At 42.9% G+C, this 22,861-nt stretch overlaps 1 protein-coding gene across 1 annotated transcript in view; it reads left to right on the top strand.

The window, feature by feature from the left end:
* Positions 1-22,861, top strand: part of PCP4 (Purkinje cell protein 4) — a 61,952-nt gene that overhangs the window by 28,045 nt on the left and 11,046 nt on the right. Inside the window, exon 2 of the mRNA XM_028845319.2 lies at positions 2,396-2,447. Within this exon, the coding sequence (XP_028701152.1) occupies positions 2,396-2,447 (52 nt within the window). The remainder of the gene's footprint in view (positions 1-2,395; positions 2,448-22,861) is intronic.

Here is a 22,861-nt window from a genome sequence, read left to right as displayed (position 1 = left end):
TTAGAAATCCCGAAAAAATGACTCCTTTTCTCCCCTGTGCACATTTCATTTCGGTTTTCTTTTGGTTTCTAAAAGTGATCTTTTATGGAACAAGTTATTCACGACATTTGAAAAGCATCCATGTTTAAGGCATTTAAAGACAGTGGGGTTGAGCATGCACCTATTTTGCACTTGCCTTCCATTTAATTTGACTTTATTCTACTCTAAAACACTGTTCTTTTATTCCATGAAATTTTCTTTTATTTGAGCCATCTATGAATTATGCAGGGAAAGATACTGGATTTGAATGCCAGAGTTTAATCACCTGAGGCTGCTGTTGCATCTCGGATTTGGTCCAACTCAATAGTAGTCAGATTTCCACCCAGTGCAGCAAACGTACGAGCCTTGTGTTTAAAAAGAGGAGGCATCAACATAAGGACAGACAAAAAGAAGCAGGCATTTTCACTTGCAAATCTACTATATTTAAGAAATAGTCTTCCTGATTTAAATCATTTCACATTGACTCAGATGGAGGGTGAACAGTGTTGGTAATAAGTGGGAAGCTTTACTTTGCTTCTTTATGGGATTATTGTCTGCAATCAGCATATGTGAGGATGGTTTACTTTATTAATATAAATCTTGATCATTTATTCTATTTATTTATACTTCTCAGACTCTGAAAGCAAGGTTTTCCCAGATGATCCATTTACCATTAATTAAGGGTTGACAAATGACCTGAGAATTTCTTATGACAATGTTGAATGCCAAAGGGAACTGATTGTTACTTTTCTGATACTGTTTTTAGGCTAAAGACCTGGACCCAAATATGAATTTTGAGGGTACCTTATCCCTTAGTCACCCATCATGGTTTTCTCCTTGTTCAGTGCTCTGCTGTTTTTTTCTAGGATCCCATTCAGATAGTGGCGTCACAGTAGCAATTCCTGAGGGCAAGGAAGTCTAGGGTGCAGTCTTTACTCTGTCACTCATTAGCTGCATGATCTAGGGCAAGTCATGCTCCTTCTACCTCCCTCATTTTCTTCCCCTGAAAGTTAGAGACTTGGCCAGGCACAGTGGCTCACGCCTGTAATCCCAGCACTTTCGGAGGCTGAGGCGGGTGGATCATGGGGTCAGGAGTCTAAGACCAGCCTGGCCAACATGGTGAAACCCCATCTCTACTAAAAATACAAAAATTAGCTGGGTGTGGTGGCATGTGCCTGTAATCCTAGCTACTCTGTAGGCCGAGGTAGGAGAATCACTTGAACCTGGGAGGCAGAGGTTTCAGTGAGCTGAGATCCAGCCGCTGCACTCCAGCCTGGGACAGAGTGAGACTCTGTCTCAGAAAAAAAAAAAAAAAAAAAAGTTAGAGACTTTATAAGCTTTTCAGTCCTTTCCAACTCAAAGCATACTTTTTGATAACAACCAAAAAATGAGATTGACTAAATGCTTCTCTCTCCATCAACTAGAATCACGTTAAGCTTTGAGGAAACACTCTTTCTGTTTACATGTGTGGTGCATTTCACACGGCTCCCCAGACTTCACACCCAGAGAATCTTGCCCAAAGAGTTAAGTCTGACCTTAAAAGACTTCATACTTGTAGTTAACCTGGTAAAATGAAAATGCACAAGATAGGCGTAAGCAATGGCAGAAAAAATAGTTTTTAAGTAGGAGGAAATATAAGAGTTTCTTAGTTGATTAAAATTTATTTAAAAAGAAGACATTGGGCCAGGCGCAGTGGCTCACGCCTGTAATCCCAGCACTTTGGGAGGCTGAGGTGGGTGGATTATGACATCAGGAGATCGAGACCATCCTGGCTAACACAGTGAAACCCCGTCTCTATTAAAAACACAAAAAACTAGCCGGGTGTGGTGGTGGGCGCCTGTAGTCCCAGCTACTCGGGAGGCCGAGGGAGGAGAATGGTGTGAATCCGGGAGGTGGAGGTTGCAGTGAGCCGAGATCTCCCACCACTGCATTCCAGCCTGGGTGACAGAGCGAGACTCCGTTTCATTAAAAAAAAAAAAGACATTGGACATGGTGACTGGAATGAAAATACAGCAGCCTAATGAGCGATATTAACAAAAGTAATAATGCTGATCTTGTAGCTGATACAGAACATTGGCTGTTGCCTTCATATTTTCAGTGAAGTTATGCTTGATCTCCCTCCTGGTTTCTCTTGTTACTGGTGACCTGCATTCCCAGAGCAGTGGATGTGGATGAGAGGGTTGGTCTGTGCAGCTTCAGTACATCCTTGCTTGGTGGATCTATTCCTGGTCTCACTAGCACCGTGCTTTACCCATCTGAGCTAAAGTAACACAGAACTTGGTATAGTGCAAGAGACATTTGGAACTATAAAAGAGGCAAAAGTAATCCCAAGTATATCTGATAACAATTTCTTTTTTCTTTTCTTTTTTGCCTTTAGCGACAAGGTGCTGGGGCAACCAATGGAAAAGACAAGACATCTGGTGAAAATGGTAAGAGGACATGAATAGTCCAAGTTCTTTCTCTTTTGCCATCTGCAGCCCTGGGTACACAGCAGGTGTGGATCATGCATCCCATCCCAATCAGCTTACTATATGTGTCTGTGCTTCAGCTGACAGTGGATTTTAGCAATTCACAGTGAGCACTGAGGTCTGGTTTTACGAAGACAACTGAGCTAGCTAAATGCCGTAATAAGTTTCCTTCCCATAGGAGGACTCCCATTTTGGGCAACGTGGTAATTACAATGCAAATATAGTTCTCTGCTTTCTTCATTAGGGTGGGTGAGAATCATCCAAGTTGTTGTGAGGATAAAATGAGATCAAATGAGATAAGTGATTTGAAAACTGTGAAGTACACAACTTCTGAAATTATGTTTTAAAAGTTGCTTCAGCCCTCTGGAGCACACAGAATGCGGTGCTGGTCCACTGGAAGCTGCTGAGTCAGTGAATGTCACTGCAGCGAATCACCAGCAAATAAAAATGATAGCGGTGACAGGAACGTTGCATCCTGCCTCTCCATGGGCCCGTCTCAACCATGGTCCTAAACTGTAGGAATGATCATCACATTTTTATGGATCAGGAAACGGACGCTTGGCATTGGGGTGAGATTTAGCTAGAAATGGAAGGTCCATGGATCCTGAAGGAAATAGAGCCAGTTGGAACCCCAGGTCCCTAACTTTAGCAATTGACATAAGAACAAGCATAATAATAAAAAATACCCAGTGGTATGCACCAAGGGCCACAGCATAGTTCCGGTGAGGTGGACTCTGGGTGTTCTTCCTTTCTGTTAACTCAAGAGGAACTCTCCTTTTACGGAAAATGACTCTTGCTTCCAACTGGGTGAAATCGATGCTGGTGTCCACCAGTCAGATTGTGGATAATGCCAATCTCAAATACCACCTGTTAAAATTCCCTGGGGCCTGACAAGCCCTTTGGAGTCTCTGTGGTGGGTCTGAGCTGAGCAAGACTCAAGTACAAGAATGTTGCTCTGCGTCTGCAGGCTGCCAACGTGCCTACCCATTTAGGGCAGTCCTGTAGGGCAGGGTGAGTGCAGTGTCCCCTGGGTAAAGGGGTCATCATATCAGTAAGTAGAGAGGTGGGGACTCCACAATGTCCTAATTGGAGCGAGAGGGCTGGGAGAAGAAGGAAACAAGGTTTTCCATGAGGCTGATGGCTCTTCCTTTGCTGCCCGGGGCTTTCCCTGTCTCCTGTGTGTGAGTTGGGGTAGGTGTGTGGGGTCCTGGCAAGGAAGGCAGGAAGCAGAGGAGGGAGTAAAGGATGAGGCTTAAAAGGGAGGAGCAATAATACAGTTGCCTATATGAGGAAGGACCCACTGCCTGCCATAGGGGAGCATAGGGCGCTGTGAGCCTCCACTGATTTTCCTAATTCATACATTCATAGCCATCTGTTCATGCAAGTTCCTTTCCACTGACCCTCACAACCTTAGAATTACAGAGTTTTACAGTCAAAAGGCTTCTCAGAGATCCTCTATTGTAGTGATTATCTTTTTTGAGATGGAGTTTTGCTCTTGTCGCCCAGGCTGGAGTGCAATGGGATGATCTCGGCTCACTGCAGCCTCCGCCTCCTGGGTTCAAGTGATTCTTCTGCCTCAGCCTCCTGAGTAGCTGGAATTACAGGCACCCACCACCACGCCTGGCTAATTTTTGTATTTTTAGTAGAGACAGGGTTTCACCATGTTGGCCAGGCTGGTCTCGAACTCCCAAACTCAGCTGATCCACCCGGCTTGGCCTCCCAAGTGCTGGGATTACAGGTGTGAGCCACCACACCCAGCCAACATTTTTGTTGTCACAACTTCTTTCCATTTTAAAGAATTCTTGAGGACCCCAAAGAACTTTTGTTTATGTTGGTGATATCTATTGATGTTTGTCATACTGGAACCCTACTGACTCCAACATAGATGGCACTGAAGAAAAGACCTGAAGCCAGTGAACGAGACATAGGATTTATTGAGGGGATTTACCTTATACGGCAGTCCAGTGGTGGGGGGCTGGATAAAAGAACCACAACTGCGTGTAACAAGCTTGCAGTTTACACAGTGTTTTCACTTAGCACCCTCCCTCTAGCAACTTCTACTTGGCAATCTACATTCATTCCAAAACAAAGGTCCCCAATTCCCTGTATGGCCTGCATCCCATGGGATGGGCTGGGAATTCAGATGTTCCTCACAGATAGGAATGAATCTCTAGATTGGCCACTCCCAGATTCCTTAGCTCGGAACTCAACTCTAAGCACACATTCTTCTTAGACCATAGGGTCATTCTCAGGGTATGCTTAAGTTACGCTATTGATATCAGGTGTATCCGCCATACACTGTCTCCTATGTTAGAAATTAAAACGGAGACAGTTTTCAATGGTTTTCTTATTAATTTATTAAAAATAAAATAATAAACCTACTACATGTTAATGTAAGTAACATTTAAAAAAATGAAAAGTCATTATATTTTCCAAAATGGAAAAGGATATTTAGTAAAAAGTGGCAATTTTACATTTCTGCAACGCTCTTTAAAGTCTGGCTTGACAGAGGACAGCTGGATTTCCATACTGGCTTCTGCGTTCAACCTGTTATATCACATGATGTATAGCCTACGGAAAATTCCTCTGTTCACTTGGGAGAGTACGAGATTTAAAAAAGCAAATAATATCCTTTAAGATCAAACTCTTACCTTTGATAATAATAGTGTCTTTTATAAGACCAAAAATGTTTTTGATCTTTCGGGCTCCCTTCAAGGATGTAGGCACCCCCCAGGGTACCCGGTTCACACTTCGGGAACTACTGCTCAGCGTGTCTCATGTCATGCCTTGAGGAGCCTGAAGACCAGGCACATGGTGACGAAGCCAGGACTAGGTCTTGTGTGTTCGATGTCTCTGCCCCTTGGCTTTACGTTGCTATCCTATTGGTTCTTCAAAGCACGCTGACATGGTCAGTGCTTTGCACCAAAGGGAATTGCCGGCTACTATAGGTGATGCCACCTTCTGCCATTCAAAGACATGGAACTTCTTTTAGCTGAAAACTGGTCCACACCAGTGGAAACTGAGTGAGGTTTTTTATGGAGGTATGAAAATTAATTAAATAGAAATATTCCTGATGCTATGAATAAGGCTTTTCATTAGATAATTCTAGATATTAAATGACAGTCCTTTTGGGGTAGAAAAGGGAATTTGAGATTGTTTTACAATTACCAGATAATGGCAATGTATAAATGTAAATTATTATTAACAAGCTATAGTTTAATTTCAGCTAAAACTGCCTATATATGATATTTGTTCATGATACTTTATTATAATATAAAGTCTGTGCTTTTGCCTCTAAAAAGGAGCAAAGACAAAAACCGAAACAGCCCAAGAAAGACGAGGGTAAAAACTTCTAGAAGTGATCTAAAAAACATTTTCCTAAAGAATTGAAGTTACTTAATTTTTTTTTCTTAAATTCCTGATATGAGAAGATCATCTTGGAATTTCCGTTTTAACCTAGTATTACATTCCATTGAAATTCAAATGGTTTTATTCTGTCATTACAGGTATCTAGGGAGATCTATTATGTTAATGTATATTTCCTATTAATATCAAATGAAGCTGTCTACATGTCTTGAAGGAGCAAGGACCCTTGGGAATTGAAATATGAAGTATTTAAAAAACCATCAAAATGTTATGAGATTTGGATAGTAACACTTAATAATAAAAGGAACATTCTCAATTGTATTAATTGTCCATACAAGTCAGGGTGTTCTTAATACACATATTGTAAATTTAGTTGAGGTCTCCATTTAACACATAAAGCAATAAAGACTGTGGGAGTAAACTATGGATGCCTTGAAATTATTTGAATCACGAAAGACCCAAGTCAGGTACGTTAAAACTTCAGAAGGTGTTTAGATTATTGGGCTTTCCTGCCATTTCATTACATGGAATATTATCTTGAGAGCACCATTTGCTGGGAACCAAATTTCTCATAAATTCAATATTTATTTTAGTTGTTGTTGTCATCACGGTATTTCTGATGTGAAATATGACCTACTGCATACTCTCCAGAATGTTTCAAAATCCTCCTCATTTTCCCAGGATGTTAGCCTCAGTACACACACTCAAATCCAATGTTTCTACTAGAACTAGATTTTGTGGTATCATCTGCAGTAGGAAGACAGGTTGTTCAGAAATATTAGGGTTACAATTATTTTTAAATGTAGAAAATAAATGTTTCAGGGCTTGGAGGTTCAGAGATTTTTCATTCCTATGTGAGCAAAGTGCCTTCATCATTTGATTAGTTAGGCCACAGATTTCATTTGTTTCTGGAAATAACTTTCTAGTTGAAAGAAACAATAGCTCATAGCTTCCATTATAAATCTTTTTGTCTCATATAAATGGCTAAATTAAATTCAAACATGTTTACACATACAGCCACAACCATCTGAATCTAGATTATTCACCACAAATTAGTAATTTGAACACAACCAAAAGATTTTTGGGGGAAACTCTAATATTGCTGGATTTCTTGATCCATCCCTTGATATTGGTTGTTCAGAGAGACTGCAAGAGTTAATTTTTTTTATTGACATACAAAAGCAGAAAAATATTGGAAAGAGAGTGGCTGCTGGGAGCCTTCCAACCTGAAAAAGAGATTTATGAATAATAAACCTCGTGATGGGGCTTACTTGCAGAGCCTGGAGGCTTACCCAAGCTAAATTGAATTTCTAAAACTGGAATGGATTTCTCTTGACTTAGTGAGCTGTGATGCATTTGTTTCCAAAAGGCTGTATTTCTGCTGGTGGAAGGTGTATGAACACACCTGATTTTAAGAAAAGAATCTCCTCACATCCAGGCTGTAGGTAAATGCTACAGATGAAAGTATTATTTTGAACTACCTTTGGGACTCACTGCAGTTGTGTTTGTTTGAGTGTGAGTAGCCTTGCACAAGCTCAGGCTCCATGCTTGAATACCTGTGCCCCTTCTTTGGGAGAGAGACTGTGGCCTGAGAAGTTTCTAGTAGGTGTGGGGATATTCTAGGAGTCCTTAAGACTTAGTTTGATTTGATATGATTATATGATTGCCAAGAATAAATAAGATGAAATGTTAATGTACTGGGTACTTTCCTTTCCCTATTTTAAATAAATCCCAAACCTTAGAAGTTTAAGTTTATCTCACCTTTGGATTTTGAGGAAACACGCATATGTGTACACACACAGAATCACTTTCTTATTTTACTGCTCTTAAGTAGGTAGAGAGACAGGTCCCAAGAAGGACTTGCATTTATACGCAGACAGATGTACATGCTACCATTAAATGAAGTATAATTTTTCAAATAAAAAATATGATTCAAAAATTTATTTCCAAAGAAATTTCATCAACCCCTACCCCTGGCCCTTTGTGGCTCCATATCTCCCAGTAGACATTCATCCCCCTCCCACTTGTGTCTGTGTTCTTGGTGCAAGATTATCTTTCAAGACCTATGTGCTGACTTAGGCAGATTTTGCTTAGGATATATTTTATCTATCACCTCTCCTGGGTATATTGAAGTGTGTGGAGTGAGGTTTTGTGTGCAAGGCTGGGCATCAGGTTGGAGTAATAAGAAACTGGTGTTGAGTCCAGAAACCAAAGATGATTGAGTGATTACTATCATGCCCAAGAGAAGAGGTCCGTTTTGGCAGAAGATGCTGCCTGGCTGATCTTGCTCCTGGGCACAGCGGGGCTGGGATGGAAGGCAAGAGGAAGAGATCCATTCTAGAAAGACTACAGAGGGAACACGCCCTTCCCCTGCCTGCAGCAGTGACTCAGCTCTGCTCTGATTCAGATGTGGGTTGTGGTCAGATCAGAATTTGAGGATGGATCAGGGTACACAGAAGACAGAGCTTGCGATTCAGAGTTTTGCTGTTCCTGTAGGCCAGTGGGTGCAGGTGTCTGGAATCCAGGGGGAGGTGAAGCTTGAGTCCACACTGAGGGTCTAATATGCCAATTCTGCACAAATCTCAGTAGTCTACATGGAAACTTACCAAGTCAAGATGAGCCTCTTTGAAAAGGAACAGAGACAACTTTGAGTATCCAGCTGCAACGTGTGTCAGAAATATGCTGTTTATAACTTTCACAGACAGCACTGGCTGTGAAAAAAACACCTCCCTAAAGTCATTAATGTCTAAGGTGTGCAACACGTCCCAGACCAGAAAGCTCTCAATCTGTTTCCTGCTAGGACAGTGAAACCCTCAGCTGCCTAAAGCTCAGAGCCCACCATAGTGACAGATAGTGAGTGCTGCTATGAATACCAGAGGCACATGGGTGGTGGCGCCTTCAAGGTAAAAAATCAAACAGCTCTGGTCTCTTTCTGGGGGTTCTTGGCTCTTTATCTTCTTCCTTTTCCATATTTGAAGAAATCAGAAAAAAAAATCAAAACAATAATGGCTGATGCTCAAGAGATGGGGTCCTTTGTGCTTTTGGCTCCAAACACTCTAAAGAGTCTCTATTCCAGAAGGAAGAAATGGACACACAAAGCTGCTCTGATATTGATCCAGATGGGGAAAGAATGACGTTGGAATGGCTTATTAAGCCAGGCATTTAAAGCCATCGCAGTCTCCAGACAAACCCAGTCAATGGGTGATATTGCTCAACAAGTGAGCTGATTCTGTCTGAAGGTTACCGTAGGGGTTAGTGCTGAGAGGGAATTTATTAACATCCATCCCAGTTAAAAGAGTGACTTTTTGTTTGTTTTGCCCTTCAGAGTGAGCATTATAATAACTTCATTGAGCAAGGAAAACCTTGGATAAGGACGGTGCTTCTGATCAGTCTGGGGTGTGAAAGTGCTTGAAGCATTGTGGACAGAAGCGGAGATTCCTACCCACCCCTAGTTGCAATTCTTTACATCTCTATAGATTTGCATAGTTTTAAAAAATGCTCCCCCATGCTGTCTTCCCTTTGATTTCACCATGGCCTTGCAGGTGGGTTTGGAGAGGATCTCAGGCAAAGTTGCTGGTGAGCTCGGGATTGTCCCAAGGTCACATTAAATAAGAGGAGGAAAGTTTTGGTCATCAGACCCACAGTCCAAACATACCAGGTCGTCTCTATTTATACTTTCTCCTGACTTCCCTCTTGACCAGGGTCTTGTTTGTAAGTGGGGAACTTGGGTGGGCTGTGATCAAAGCCCCTTGGAACAGAATAAGGTTAACAGGCTTACATCTCAGCCAAACCAGAAACTATTGTCTCCATAGTACCATTATCTCATCAGTTTAGTTAACTAGCCTTTGACAAATAGGGGTGGTCTCAGACTAATCATAGAGACAGCCGTGATAATTTTCAAAATTAAAACATCAAAGCAACATGCTCATTTATAGCCTTTTCATATTTCACCTCCCCTCTTCCTCACCCTTTCTCTTTCTCTCTCATTTCCTTCCCTTCCTTTCCTTTTTTTTCCTTCCTTCCCTCCCTCCTTCCTTCCTCTCCTCCATCTTCCTCTTCCCTCCCCCTTTCCTCCCCTTCCTCCATCTTTTCTTCCTACCTTTCATCCTTTTCTTCCTTCTTTCTTTTCGAGACTGAGCAGTGGACAGCTTTAGATGAGCTGAAATAGAATTTCACTCCACATCATACAGAGAAAGCCTATATACTTTGGTGAAAAAGTGAAGTTATAAATTATTCTAAATGAATTGCTCTTAAAGATCTTCTTCAAGATCTTGGACATGAAGTAGCTTTAGCCTGAACCAGGAACATGTGGATCTTTTTAGCCTTTGGAATCCTGCCCCAAGCAGGAGATATTCCAGGTTTCAAATGTTTCAGGTTCTGCTTGTCAATTACTTTTATGGAAATAGTATTTCTCGTGCGCTTGAAAACATTTTTGCTCTTTTAAGTAGGTGAAACACTGGGAATCTTATTTATAGAATTAATTTACACTGCAGGCAGTTTTTCAGAAGCAAAATCCAACCTAAATTTCAGGCTGGGCCAAATGATAAGATGGCTTAAATTTGTAGGTTTCATATTAGTTAGGTACATCTGGGATTACAAAAGCACAGAAAAATGCTAATATTTCCCCTTGGAAAAGAACTGTCAGTAGACGGAGTGGGCTGAATTGTCCTTAGAGAGTAGATCTCCCTCTCAAGCTAGATCTGTTCTCCCCTCCATATGAGGTAGGAAGAGTCCACTTCGCAGCCCTGGGCGTGTCTCCAAGATACCCTTAGAGCAACCACAGAACATTCTTCAGACCCCGGGGCAGAAGTCCCCTGGCCACCCAAGGAAGCACTCTAGCAGCCAGTCTAGAACGTAGCTCGGGGGAGATGCAGACCCGGAAAAGGAGAAACCAGAATCCCAGGGAGGCCTATCTGGAGGAGCAGACAGACAGGGGCTTTGGCCTGTTGAAAGGCACAGCTAAGCTGTGGCAACTTTGCAGAGACTAGTACGTTGCTAGAATTAAGAAATAAAGGCCCTGTGCGGTGGCTCCCAGCACTTTGGGAGGCCGAGGCGGGTGGATCACCTGAAGTCAGGAGTTTGAGGCCAGCCCGGCCAACATGGTGAAACTCCATCTCTACTAAAAAAACACAAAAATTATCTGGGCGTGGTGGCGGGCACCTGTAATCCCAGGTACTTGGGAGGCTGAGGTATGAGAATCACTTGAACCCAGAAGGCGGAGATTGAGGTGAGCAGAGATGGTGCCCCTGCACTCCAGCCTGGGCAACAGAATGAGACTCTGTCTCAAAAAAAGTGCCTCCTAATCACTTCTACCCGTTGGACTTCCCCAACCAAAACTACAGAGCAATGGTTAGGTGGAGCAGGGCAAGAGTGGAGAGTGAATCTGAGAAGCCAGAAATGCATCGTTCCACTGTATCAAGTGACTTTTTCCAGTTCTTGCCAATGCACTTCCCTCCCTGGCCTTTGGGCCAGGTCACCCTATTCCCTTCTCTGTCCCTACTAAGTAAAAAATCTAGCTTATTATACGATAAGTGATTGCAGCTTCCCAAAGACAAAGCAGGAATGATTTTTGTGTACGAATTCTGGATTGGTTTCAGAAAAAAAAGAATAGCAAGAAAAGTGGTTTATTGAAACCATGCTTTCATGTTAACTGTGTAGTGTAATTGGCTGGCTTAGTATTTCTAAAGGAAGGAAAACTGTCAGATCTCTCTCTTTTTTAAGGATGACATATTTGACATTCCTGGAGCGATGAGGCTGTCCTTGTGAAGATTAATGTGTGTTCTTCACAGTCGGTGTAAGCCCCTCATCCCTCCTCAGGTGTCATTAAGGGGACAAGGAGGTGGCCAAAGAGGAGATACAAGAGGAAGGTGGCTGGAAAGGGGGTGAGGGCGAATACAGAGCCATGCACACCTCCACCCAGTCTGAAGGGAAGGCCCCGCTGGATAGCAGGCCAACTGGGAAATGGGGAGGGGACTGGGCAGGCACTGTTCTCACCAGTAAGCTGGAGTTTGTCAGAGCAGGAGGGAGGAGGAGAGTAGCTTCCAGCCACACACCCACAGACTATGGGCTTCTAGAAAGCTGCTTTCTCAGGGGCCTAGTGGGCGCCCCAGGCTCTGCTCCCACTCAGTGGAGCCTCTGGATGACTCCCCAGCTGCCTCTGCCCACAGGAAAGGTGGGGAGGAGGGTGGGAGCACTCGCGGCTCCAGGTGATCTCTGGGAGGCTGGAGTAGCTGCTGCTGTGCCTGGGGCTGTAGGTGTTGGTCTGGGTTGGGAGACAGCACTGAGGTCTCAGAGGAGAGGCTGAACTTTGCCTCCATCCCCATGCAGAGGCATCAAGGAGCCAGTCTGCTTTCATTTAGGTCCCTCTTGGATTTCTTGGCTTCATCAGCTTGAATTAAACTTCAAATTTGTGATTGCAGGATCAGATGCTTAAACATATGAGAAATGACCATCTCCTTATTTAAATTAAATGTATTTCCTTTTAAATTCTTCTCTCTCCTCCCCCGACACAGGGGAATTGCTCTTTTCTGCACCATGGTGAAGAAATGAGATCAGGGCCCCCTTTAATGTCAAGTACATTCTGGATGTTCAAGAAGGAAGAAGAATAACAAGTGCTGTGAGATCATTGAATTTAAAATGCAGCCATTTATAGACCTCACTATTTCCAGCACTAATTTGAAGGAGCAGATATTACAGTTATTATAATGACGATTTCTTGGGATATTGTGGCGTATTGATCTGTTCTTTTACTATCGCTTTTTCGCTGGGCAGATCCTGTATCTACTCAGGCTGAGCACACTCTTTTCTTACAGACTGTTGTTCCGTGTCGCTGCTCTGTTTTTCTGTCATGTTATTTCCCTCAGTCTCATCGTGAGCAAGAAGCCGAATTATTTGCATATCACTAGGTTTAACTTTAAAATTGTATTTCCTTTGAAGGTTACCCCCTTCTCCTGTTCACTAAGGAGTAGATGCTTTTTATTCACCTGCTGGGATCTCCTTGCGTTTTGGTCATGGTTTTTCTGTTTCAGCTGCCATTTCCTTTGTTCCTCTCGGGATGTGGAATGGTGTAGAACTGTGATCAGTGGAAATATGTATCGATTGGATAGACCCAGATATGGCTGGGGGTGCCGGGAGGAGGAACTGGGAAGTCAGCGACGTGGCCTCCATCACAATGTTTATGAAAACTCGCTTCAGGAATTTATGATTATGTGAAAAGGATGCTTGCTGCGATTTTGTGCTTGGCAAGCAGCTTCTTCGAAATTTCTTCCTCTCTTTCTTTTTTTTTTTTGAGATGGAGTTTCGCTCTTGTTGCCCAGGCTGGAGTGCAATGGCGTGACCTTGGCTCACCACAACCTCTGCCTTGCGGGTTCAAGCAATTCTCCCGCCTCAGCCTCCCAAGTAGCTGGGATTACAGGCATGTGCCACCAAGTCTGGCTAACTTTTGTATTTTTAGTAGAGATGGGGTTTCTCCATGTTGGTCAGGCTGCTCTCGAACTCCCGATCTCAGGCAATCCACCCTCCTCGGCCTCCCAAGGCTTCTTCAATATTTCTAAGGTACATTCTTCTCTCTCTACTATTCTACTATCCCAGACCCTGAAAACGATTGGAAATTGAATCGTGCTCTGGTGTTCATTCAGAAAGCAAAGTCTCCTCAGATGTCAGAGAGATGCTTTCGTGGCCGGCCACTGATGTGAGCGAAGCAATTCTCACTTCAGATTCCGGTTGCTACCAGTTCACCAAATCCAAATGCGATAGACCTGGCCTGTGTAGGAGGGCAGACCTCGCTTCCCACAGCAGTCATCGCGAACGGGGCTAATCACTGTGGGACAATGATCCTCCTCGCTCCCAACCTTTCTTACACTTCGAGTTTTGCTGTTTCCATGCAAACATAAAGCTTTTGGCAGTTTGGATGGATGTACACTCACCAAAATCCAATTTCCCACCAGTCCATTAAAAAAAAAAAAGTGTTTTTGTAGTGAGCTTTGAAAATGGGCCAGGCAATGAGAATTGGTCCATGCAGACATTTGCTTGTAGATTATAATGCATTTGCTGGTTGGGGAAAGTGCTTTGAAGGTTCCTCCCAGGTAGCTCTGACTCAATAATTGTTTCCCATAGAACTTTCAGAAGAAGATAGAGCAATGTTTAGCATCCAGTTTTGACTGAGGTTTTCCATGGATTAGCTGACACCAGGCTGCCTCCGTGCCAGCAGGAGTTGGGCATTTTTGCTGACTGTTTTTAGGGTCTTCCTCGCCCATTAGCCATTTCCCTGGTGGCAGTGCCCCTCAGCTGCTTGGCCTGAAGTCCTGCCAGGAAAGCGCATCTGACTCTTGGTTTGCTCATGAGGGGTGGGGCTTGGGTGAATTCCCAAGTTTGTTCTGTCCCTGCCCTTCTGTGCTTTACTCATTTGTTCCTGGTTCACCTGCAGTGAATCATTTTCTCTCTTTGGGTTGCAATATTGTATGATGACATTGTTTTTGGGCTCTTGTCAAATTCTGACTCTTTATGATTCTGTGGCTGTCTCTTTCCTAGGACAGTGTAGGACATTTGACTTCTTTTGATTTTATTTTCTGTAAGCCTCAAGGGGATATCGCCTATGAGTCCACAGGAGAAATACGAGAAATACGATGATTTTTCTTGGTGGAGGAAGTGGAGGGGAAAGTAAGGGCAATGGTTGGAATCTGAATGGGATGGTCACCGGCTGTGAACACAGGATAACAAGTAGTTATTTTTGTTGAAATAACTATTTCAACAAAATGGGTGAAAATGGGAAATTATAACCTTTCCTCTAGAAAAACTGCATTCCCAATATCTGACAGTAAAACAGGGAAACAGGGTTTATTTTCCTGGACCTTTCTGTAGTGTGAGTCCAGTTTTGCAAGGAGGCTGGCGCCCCAGTGACTGACCCCGAGGGGAGCACAGCTGTAGACAACAGTGGTCCACTCGACTCAGAAACACAAAAGAACTGGGTGCCTCTCTCTGGGGCAATTGGCATACATGAAATTAAAGTGTGACTGCGATCTTTCAGGCAGAAGGTAGCCAACATTCTTTAGAAACTTTATCGCCTTTTCACCTGTGGGCCTCGTCAGTGTCACCTGGTACCAACCAAACACTACGGGAAACCTCTGCCAGAGGTTGCCGGGATAGGTGCTCCTCAGCCCCGTGGCAATGGAATACTGAGTTATAGCGGTTCCTTGAAAACTCCTCACTTGTCTTTTCTATAAATCTAGCCTATTGTCACCTTAAATGATGGCTATGTGTGGAAGAGCTGAACTGTAATTTTGAAATTATAATCCAGACTTGTTTGTGGAAGAAGGAGATAGGGTTTCAGAAGACAAGATGAGCTACCTGCAGATAAAATGTTCATTTTTATTCTATTCACACATCTCACAGTTGAACTAAACTATCAAACGTTGCCAATTACCTATCTGGGCTAGAAACGGCCTATTAGGTCACCCCGGCCATTCACGGCTGGTGAAATATAACTCCCTGTTGTGTGTTTCCTCAGTTCAGCTTAAAATGACTTTAGCAAAAGGTCAGATGCTACTGCTCCTGGGAGATGCTCTCAGTCTCTAATAGTCTGATGTTAGACATTTTTTTTTTCTAACATTCTATCTAAATTTGTTTCCCCCATCAGTTTCTTGACATCAGCCTCTGTTAATGCTCCCTTGAGCCATGGCAGCCCAAAATGGGTATTTTATCACTGATTAGATTTTTGGTTTAGACAGAAATGCTTCTACTACCTCTGCTGATAATTAGAATGTGTCAAGGGATGATATTTCATTGTTGGTCTTTGGAAGGGTTTGTTTTCTTTTTTAAACGATTTCTAAACTGATTAATTTTTGACCCTGTTGCCTTGATCCCAGAAAATTTCTTTCTGTCTTTGAAATTTCTTGAAAGGAATAAGAGTAATCCACTTTATTTTTGGTTTGTAAAAGCTTTTTGGATGGAGATACTCCGATGGCACCCACAAAGGGCAGGAGCCTCGCTCTCCTGCCAAGGTGCCACATAAAACAGGCCCTGGTTAAACGGTCACATTTCAACAGGCCCCATCTGAATTCTGCCTAGGTGTTCATCTACCTGAACCAATATACAAAAAGTCTGGCGCTTCAGAACTTTTCACAACCCGGGAAGCACTTCCCAATGCCATTTTTCGGGGTGATTAGGTGTCAGAGCATTATTATTTTAATTAATTACTTAATTTTTTTAGAGACAAGGTCTTGCTCTGTCTCCCAGGCTGGAGTGCAGTAGTGAGATCTTAGCTCACTATAACCTTGAACTCCCAGCTCAAGCAATCCTCCCGCTTCAGCCTCCAGAGTAGCTGGGACTACAGGTGTGGGCCCCCCTCCGGGTAACTTATTTTTTGAAGAGATGAGGTCTCACTATGTTGTCCAGGCTAGTCTCAGACTCCTGGCCTCAAATGATCCTCTCACCTAGGCCTCCCAAAGGAGGACATTATTACTTGTTGCTTAAAACTAACACCAAAACTCTACTCTTAGTTAATCTTTTTGAGTCCAGGTTACTATATGTAGTTCAGCTACTTAGTCTAGAATGCCCCATAACTTTACTTCTGGGGTATTTAATTTTATTGTCTTTTTATAAATATGAGAACCCATCTTTCTGATAAGTAGAAAAAGGTACAAAGATTAAAATGACCCATCTTTAAAAAGCTATTTCCAAGAAATCAGCAAGTGCCTGGCTATGAGCTCTTAAGGATGCCAGATGCACACACACATTGTGGGAGAAAGGCATTTAAATCAGACAGCACCAAGAGAATAAAGAGTATTCTTATTCTTTATTTAAATCAAACAGCACCAAAGAGAATAAAGAGTATTTGTAAGGAGAAAAGGCCCAGAGTACCCATTTTTGAAAGCAGCCTTGGTCCCTTTCTGATGTACATGTGATGATTTTTCAACCCGTGCTGCTCTTTGCTTTCCCCACCGTTCATGAAGCTCTCAGGGGCTCTTACCAGCCTTTCTCTTCCTTCTTCACCAAATCCTGGAACACACTCCGTTTGCCTTGGCTTCCACCTTTCCTTCTTAAAGTCAAAATCTTTGGCCAGACGTGGTGGCTCACATCTGTAATCCCAGCACTTTGGGAGGCTAAGCGGGTGGATTACCTGAGGTCAGGAGTTCGAGATCAGCCTGGCCAACATGGTGAAACTCCATCTCTACTAAAAACATACACACACAAAATTAGCTGTGTGTGGTGGCATATGCCTGTAATCTCAGCTACTCAGGAGGCTGAGGCAGGAGAATTGCTTGAATCCAGGAGGCAGAGGTTGCAGTGAGCAGAGACCGTGCCACTCCACTCCAGCCTGGGTGACAGAGCTGTCTAAAAAAAAAAAAAAAAAAAGAAAGAAAGTAAAATTCTTTGTAGAATTATGGGGCGAGGAGTATTAGAAGAAACTCATTGGGTTCAAGTGAGGTTCTTACATTAATTAGGCTAATTGGTATTCTTTTGAGACTACTTAAAAATGTCCTGTAATTATGATTGCATTTGACTTTTCTTTCTATTTAAAAACTGGGGAACTGTATGAAATTCTCTATGGTGATGAAATTTTTAGAGTGTAATGCTTTAAATCTGGTATTTGAAATTTTAGAAGCTGGGGCACATGTGAGTCCTAGAAGGTAGTGAGCACCCTTAGGAGAGTCAGCTGATACCTGGTAAAACCAGGGAATATAAAAGAAAAAGGAAAACTCCAATTATTCCAAAGCTGCGAAAGGAAGAAACAAATGGACCCAGTGCAGAATGAAGGGAGTGGCCTGAAACCTGACTAGGGAGGTCACCTTCCCTGTAACAGGATCTGCTCACATCAATTTCCTGTGTTTTCAGGCAACTGAAAAACTACACAGTTTCATCTACCGCAAAGGGAAGGGTGTGGAGGGAGAAGCAAATGTCCCAAAAGGAGAAAAAAAATAACATGAAGCAGGGAAGCCTCAGAGGGAATGTTGCCAAAAGTTACTGCATATAAAGGAAGTATTTCTGCAAAAAACTGTCTCTGGGGTTTTTAAAGCATTAAATGCTATGAAGAAATGACCACCCATTTCAGAAACTGAATGAATGCACGTAAGCAAAAAACAAAATGTGCAGTTCAGGGAAGGAAATGAACCCATCCAATGCACAGTAAAATATATGTGAACTTCCATTATTAACTTGAAATAAAATGTTTCCTGATGAATTATACACTGATTATCACATATGTGTAGAAGATGAGGTTCATTTAAAAGAAGCTGAAACCCCAAGATAAAAACTGCTTAAACAGTAGAGAAGGTTATTTCTCTCTCATATAGAAGGAGTCTGGAGGTAGATGGTCAAGGGCAGTCTGTGTAGTTTCAAGGAGCATCAAGCATCTGTTACTGTTTGGCCGTATTTGGCATAAGACTTCCAACTTATGGTTGAATATGGCTGCGTGAGCACCAGCCATTGCACCTACCTTTCAGCCAATAGAAAACAGATATGAACAGAGTAGAAAAAATGGGCAAGGGGTGTCTGTCAACTTTATTGTAAGATTTCTTTTTTCCACTTATGTCATATTGATCAAATCCTAGTTGCAGGGCCACATCCGACAGTAAGGAGGCTGGAAACTGTTTTCTGGATAACGACATGCTCAGCCCCAGATCAGGGGTTTTATAACTAAGAAAAAGGGGATAAACAAAGGCAATGAACAGACTCAGCCACAACCCCTTTCTGCTCCTGGAGTTTATTGGGTACTTACAAGCTGGTTAGCTTGCACAGAGGGGCTATCTGAATTGTCTGATGACTAATTTGTCCTCTATCCCTCCAATCAGCCTGAAGAGATTTTTTTCTTTTTTTCTATTTTTCCTAGTCAGAGTGTGAAGAAGGGCAAACTGTGGCTTTTCTGTGGTTTGCTGTTAGGGCAGCTAGCTGCTGATTCCTGGGAAGGAATTTCAATTCTTCCCATGTGCTCAGAGAGGAAGAAAGCATTTGGTATGTTATTCCCACTCCCAAAAGAGTTCTCATTTACCCACTTTCCTTCAAGTTATTCTCAAGTAAATATTAAAGTATTTTCTATGTAAATAAACTAAAATCTTGCAATCTGATCTCTAAAAGCACAAGATTGCCGCTTTTCTTTGTATAGTTTTCTCTCCTCCCCTGGCCCCAGTGTAACTTGTTATGGCTATAGGAGGTGGTGGTGCAGACAACAGAACCTACTCTCGTTGGATCTGGAAGAAAGGGCTTTTATTACAGGGCCTTTAATAATTTCTGGCTTGGTAAATTTTCCTCCATCCCTTTGTTTTGAACCTATGTATGTCTTAGTTCAACCATTGTTCAACAATTGTGGAAGACAGTGTGGCGATTCCTCAAAGATCTAGAAGCAGAAATACCATTTGACCCAGCAATTCCATTATTTGGTGTATACCCAAAGGGATATAAATCATTCTGTTATAAAGACACAAGCATGCATACGTTCATTGCCGCACTATTCACAATAGCAGAAACATGGAATCAACCTAAATGCCCATCAAGAATAGACTGGATAAAGAAGATGTGGTACATATGCACCATGGAATACTATGCAGTTCTAAAAAAGGAATGAGATCATGTCCTTTGCAGGTTCATGAATGGAGCTGGAAGCCATTATCCTCAGCAAACTAACACAGGAACGGAAAAGGAAACACCACATGTTCTCACTTATAAGTGGGAGCTGAATGATGAGAACACACGAATGCATGGGGGAGAACAACACACGCTGGGGCTTATTGGGAGGGAAGCATCAAGAAGAATAGCTAATGGATGCTGGGCTTAATACCTAGGTGATGGGTTGATCTGTGAAGCAAATCGCCATGGCACACATTTACCTATGTAAGAAACCTGTACATCCTGCACATGTACCCCGGAACTTAAAATGAAAGTTAAAGAAAAAAAAATTTCTGGGAGGCAGAGAGCTCAGCCTAGATGGTATCCAGGCAGAAACAATTCATATGGAAGATATTTAGCTACACGATAGATCTTTCTAGCAGACGCTCGACTGCTCCTAATGTTGCCTGGCATGTGCCACCAGACAAAGGACCCTGGGATGTCCTCACAGCTGCCCAAGATAAACCCAGTGCCTCCGCCTCAGGGTTTGCCAGAAGTTGGGATCTTCCTGTGGTTGACTGCCCCCTGGTGCTCATTTCTGCCTCTCAGATCCTTCTAGTGCACCTGTCTGGCCAACCCTAACCTGCGCAGCAAACTTCCACCCCTGAGACATCTGGGAATGATTTCCTCCAGGTTCTCAGCCTGGTGGTAGATGGAGAAGCTGGAAGGAGGGTGCATTGGGCAAGCCTGGCTGTCAGCTGCCATCTTGGGCAATGCACCCCTGCATTGGGATGGCCCTCGACTCCTTACAAACTGTGTCCCTGCACATGCTCTCCAGAGAAAAACAAGCCTAGGCAAGGATATGAACCTCAGGAAGGCAAATCTGACCACAGTCAAGAGTCATGACTTGAATTCAAGCTACCCCTAGTCAAGCTGTTTCTCATCATACCTCACCGATTGTCTCCACTTTTTTCTTGAAAATGTAGGCATTTGGCTAGTGGTTCTGGGTGGAATTGTGTACTCCCTCCCTATCAAATTCAAGTGTCGAAGCCCTAATCTCCATGACCTCAGAATGTGACCTTATTTGGAGATAGGGTCTTTACAGAGGTAATTCAATTGAAATGAGGTCCTCAGGCTGGGTCCTCATCCAGTCTGGCTGCTGTCCCTATAAGAAGAAGAGATGAGGACACAGACACTCACAAAGGGATACTCCTATGAGGACACAGAGGGACGCCATCTGCAAGCCAGGAGAGAGGTCTTAGGAGGAACCTGGTCTGCCAACATCTTAATCTTGGACTCCAGCCTCCTGGATGTGAGAACATAAATTTCTGTTGCTTAAGTGACCCCGTGTATGGTACTTTGTCATGACAGCCTAAGCAATTCATACAAATAAGAATACATTTTGCTTTTTCAACAGAAAAATTAGTATTTCTTCAGTGATGATTATACCTTCTTTTTTGTGCTCTTCCTCGCTTAATAAATTTGGAGGAAGATCTGATCTCATTAGTTCTCATTCTGTGCAATCGATACTCATGGATCTGTGCTTATTTGATTATCTAGTACCACAGAGGGCATTTTATATAAGCCAGGGTGCTTCTGGATGGAAGCCCGAGAAACAGAATAATGAGAAATAGATGACTGAGAGGAGGCCAGAGTAAACTCTTACTTTTGGCTCCCAAGTTAGGCTTTGCATTAATCAGAACTTGATTTGAACAATCGAACACTGTGGGTTTCAGAATACTTCTATTTTAGGACAAAGGAGAATTGTTCGCTCTTGGAAAAAGCTTTAAGTTCGGTCTTGGAAAAAGCTTTAAGTACCAAAGAAGGCACTAACTTGGCAAATGGAAAGCTAGAAGAAATGAGAGTTGTGTTTTTATTTGATTTGGGGAATACAATAGATGCAGAAAAGTCCCCTTGCCTGGGACTGTTAATGCCTGAACTTGCTTATTAATCTCTGCCTCTTAGCACAGACCTGGAAAATTGCAATTCTCTGCACCAGCAGCCCCCGTTCATAAATACGGAGCCAGCAGGCAGAGCGAGAAGTGGCTCCGGGCTGTGGGGCTGGCTTGTTGGAGTCCCACACGCCCCAAGCCGCAGAGGGACTGCAACTCGGGAAGTCAGGCAGAAGGACATGGTGGCTCTCTGCATGCTTTGTTCTCAGCTTTTTAAAGAGCTTATGGTCTTTTGTTAAATTGACATTTCATAAAGTGTGATGCTGTATGCCAGCATTATTAGGTACTATGGGTATAAACTTATTGTTACAATTTTTTTTCCTCTGGAGGAATTGACCTTTTCTCTCACACTAGACACCTTATTCTCTGAGTACATCTTGATCCAATGTGAGGTGTAAAGGATAAAATTCCAATCCTTACTTGCTTTGTTACCTGTCTCTTTGGCTTTCTCTGCCTCAAGGGCAAGGGTTTGGGGTCCTTAGGAAGGAATCCCCACTCCTTCTCCTTGGCCAAGTGGCCTTGGTGTGGGGGAGGGGATCCCAGCTAAGAGGGCCTCAGCAGCATAGAACTCTGCATCAGTTAGCTTAATTATATCAAGGGCAACACAGCTGACAGATATTAATTCTTCCAAAGTTAATATCATACTTTGAAGGAAGATAGGACATTCTAAGAACCTTGGCATTAAAATACCCCAATTGCAAGGCATACTTAAGTTAAATGACTGTTATTTCTTTACAGCGTGCTAAAATTTAGGTCCTTTATAGTACGCTATGTGCTGCGACTCCTAATGAAGGCAGACTCCTACTCGGGACTATTACATCCAAATTTACTGCTTGGGCACAAATTTCTGATCTACAGGATTAGGCATTAAGAGGTCATTCGTTTCTATCAAATCAATCTTAAAATATGAAGAGTGATAAATATGAAAATTAAAACATTTACCTGTTTGTGTGGTGTGTATGAGTGTGTGTATGGTGTGACGTGTGTGGTCTAATGTGTGTATGTGTGTGGTGTGTGTGGTGTGTGTGTGTGGTGTGTACGTGTGTGTAGTGTGATGTGTGTAATGTGTTTTTGTGTATGTGTGGTATGTGTTTGTGTGTGTAATGTGATGTATTTGTGTGTGTGTGGTATGTTTGTGTGTGTTGTGTGTGTAGTGTGTGTTTGTGTGTGGTGTGTATCAATGTGTGTGGTGAGCGTTGTGTTTGTGTAGAAGTGTGTGTGGTGGTGTGTTTGTGTATGAGTGCGTGCATGTGGAGTGAGGTGTGTGTGTTGGTGTCTGTGGGGTGTGTGTTTGTGTGTGGGGTGTGTTTGATGTGTGATGTGTGTGGTGTGTGTGTGTAGGTATGTGTGCATGGTGTGTGTGTGTAGGGTGTGTTTGTGTGTGTGATGTGTGTGATGTGTGTATGTGTTTGGTCTATGTGTGGGATGTTTGTGTGTGTGTGGTGTGTGTGGTATAGTGTGTTTTATGTGTGATGTGGCGTGATGTGTGTGGTGTGTGTTTATGTGTGGTGTGTTTGT

Source organism: Macaca mulatta, chromosome 3 (genome assembly GCF_049350105.2).
Source record: "Macaca mulatta isolate MMU2019108-1 chromosome 3, T2T-MMU8v2.0, whole genome shotgun sequence".
NCBI classification, from domain to species: Eukaryota; Metazoa; Chordata; class Mammalia; order Primates; family Cercopithecidae; genus Macaca; species Macaca mulatta.
This window is presented reverse-complemented; position numbering and strand designations above follow the sequence as displayed.